Source organism: Sinocyclocheilus grahami, unplaced genomic scaffold (genome assembly GCF_001515645.1).
Source record: "Sinocyclocheilus grahami isolate Dianchi unplaced genomic scaffold, SAMN03320097.WGS_v1.1 scaffold22339.1, whole genome shotgun sequence".
NCBI lineage: Eukaryota > Metazoa > Chordata > Actinopteri > Cypriniformes > Cyprinidae > Sinocyclocheilus > Sinocyclocheilus grahami.
The window spans coordinates 1-1,331 of record NW_015518745.1 but is presented as its reverse complement, the minus strand read 5'-3'; the positions used below and the strand labels follow the sequence as shown (position 1 = coordinate 1,331).

At 39.1% G+C, this 1,331-nt stretch overlaps 1 protein-coding gene across 1 annotated transcript; it reads right to left on the bottom strand.

Moving 5' to 3' along the window:
* Nucleotides 1-270: 270 nt before the first annotated feature.
* Nucleotides 271-1,137, bottom strand: LOC107579953 (homeobox protein zampogna-like; the record flags this gene model as incomplete). Its single annotated transcript, XM_016265727.1, has 1 exon — nucleotides 271-1,137. A coding segment is annotated over one exon (534 nt), but the record flags the coding sequence as incomplete, so codon positions are not given.
* Between the last annotated feature and the right edge of the window lie 194 nt (nucleotides 1,138-1,331).

Genomic DNA, 1,331 nt, shown 5'->3' with positions numbered 1-1,331 from the left:
TGACAAATGCTAACAGAAAAACTCCTTTTAAACTAGCTAAACACTCCATATTAAAGCATTTATAGTAGACCTACATTTGAACACTTAAGCAGCACTTAAATGCATGAATGCCTTTGCATTAGATAACAAATATTAAACTGAAAAATGTGAAAGCACAATAATGCAAAACATTTTACAAACGCAAGATTGTTAGGTTTCAAATTATACGCAAAAAAAACATTTAGACACTTTCTGACTTTGTCAAAACACCTACATCTAGTAAAAACGGCATCAAAATTGGTAAGTTTAATATTTTGTTATCTAAAGCAATACAATTTACTTGTTCCAAATGCATTACTGTACAACATTAAAAAAGACGGATATAACTACAAATGAGAGAAACTCGTTTGAGTGAATTGTCTTTGCTTTGGCTTAATGATCATTATTGAAATGATTGATAGTGAACATCAGTATATATCTCTATATTCCTCTGGTCATATAGTTTATTATAGTTTCAGCATTGATAATCCACGGAGGAATTGCAGTTTTGTTTCCTCTTTGGCTGTTTTTTGACTGTTTGTGTCTCCACAGTCACTTTCCATATGATGCTACAGCTCCGGTAAATCAGTACAAGCCACCACTTAAAGTGTTTCCTGAGACCCACGGCTGGAAGCAGAACATGTAAGGATAGTAAGGGAATGACTGGTATAATGGAGGAGCAGACGGACTGGGCAGCTCCTCTGTGTTGTATTGCCTCTGGTCATTTCTCACCAGTACTTTCACTGCCACTCTCTTTGCCAGGGTTGTCGTGGGAGTTGTCGCGAGCTCGGCTGCCATTTGTCGCCGTTTAGTTTTGTATCTCCTGTTCTGGAACCAGATCTTCACCTGGGTCTCGGTCAGTTTGAGCGCTCCTGCCAGGTCGGCCCGTTCTGGACCGGACAGGTACCGCTGCAGGTTAAAGCGGCGCTCCAGCTCGTACACCTGTGCGTGAGAAAATGCTGCCCGCGACCTTTTTTTGCTGGATTTGGGGTTGTCTTCACAGTTGCAGCTCTGTGGTTTCTCTTGGTCCTTGTCGTGATCTGTATTGATGGATAAAAACAGGTTTAGACTCTGGAAAATCAGAGACCTTTGTGTTACATACAGGAGCCGATATGAAAACTAAAATCTTAAAATAGTTGTATAATACTGAGGAGTGACTGTTAAGAGCTTAATAGGACTGTAATGTGAGCTGATGTGTATTTGAGAAGATTTTTACATTAAAGCATGCAGTGAGAAATTCTTCATTTTATTTCTCTGAGAGGAGACAAGGGCAGTGCTTTTTCATTTCAGCTTATTTACCTTCATTTTTTTTT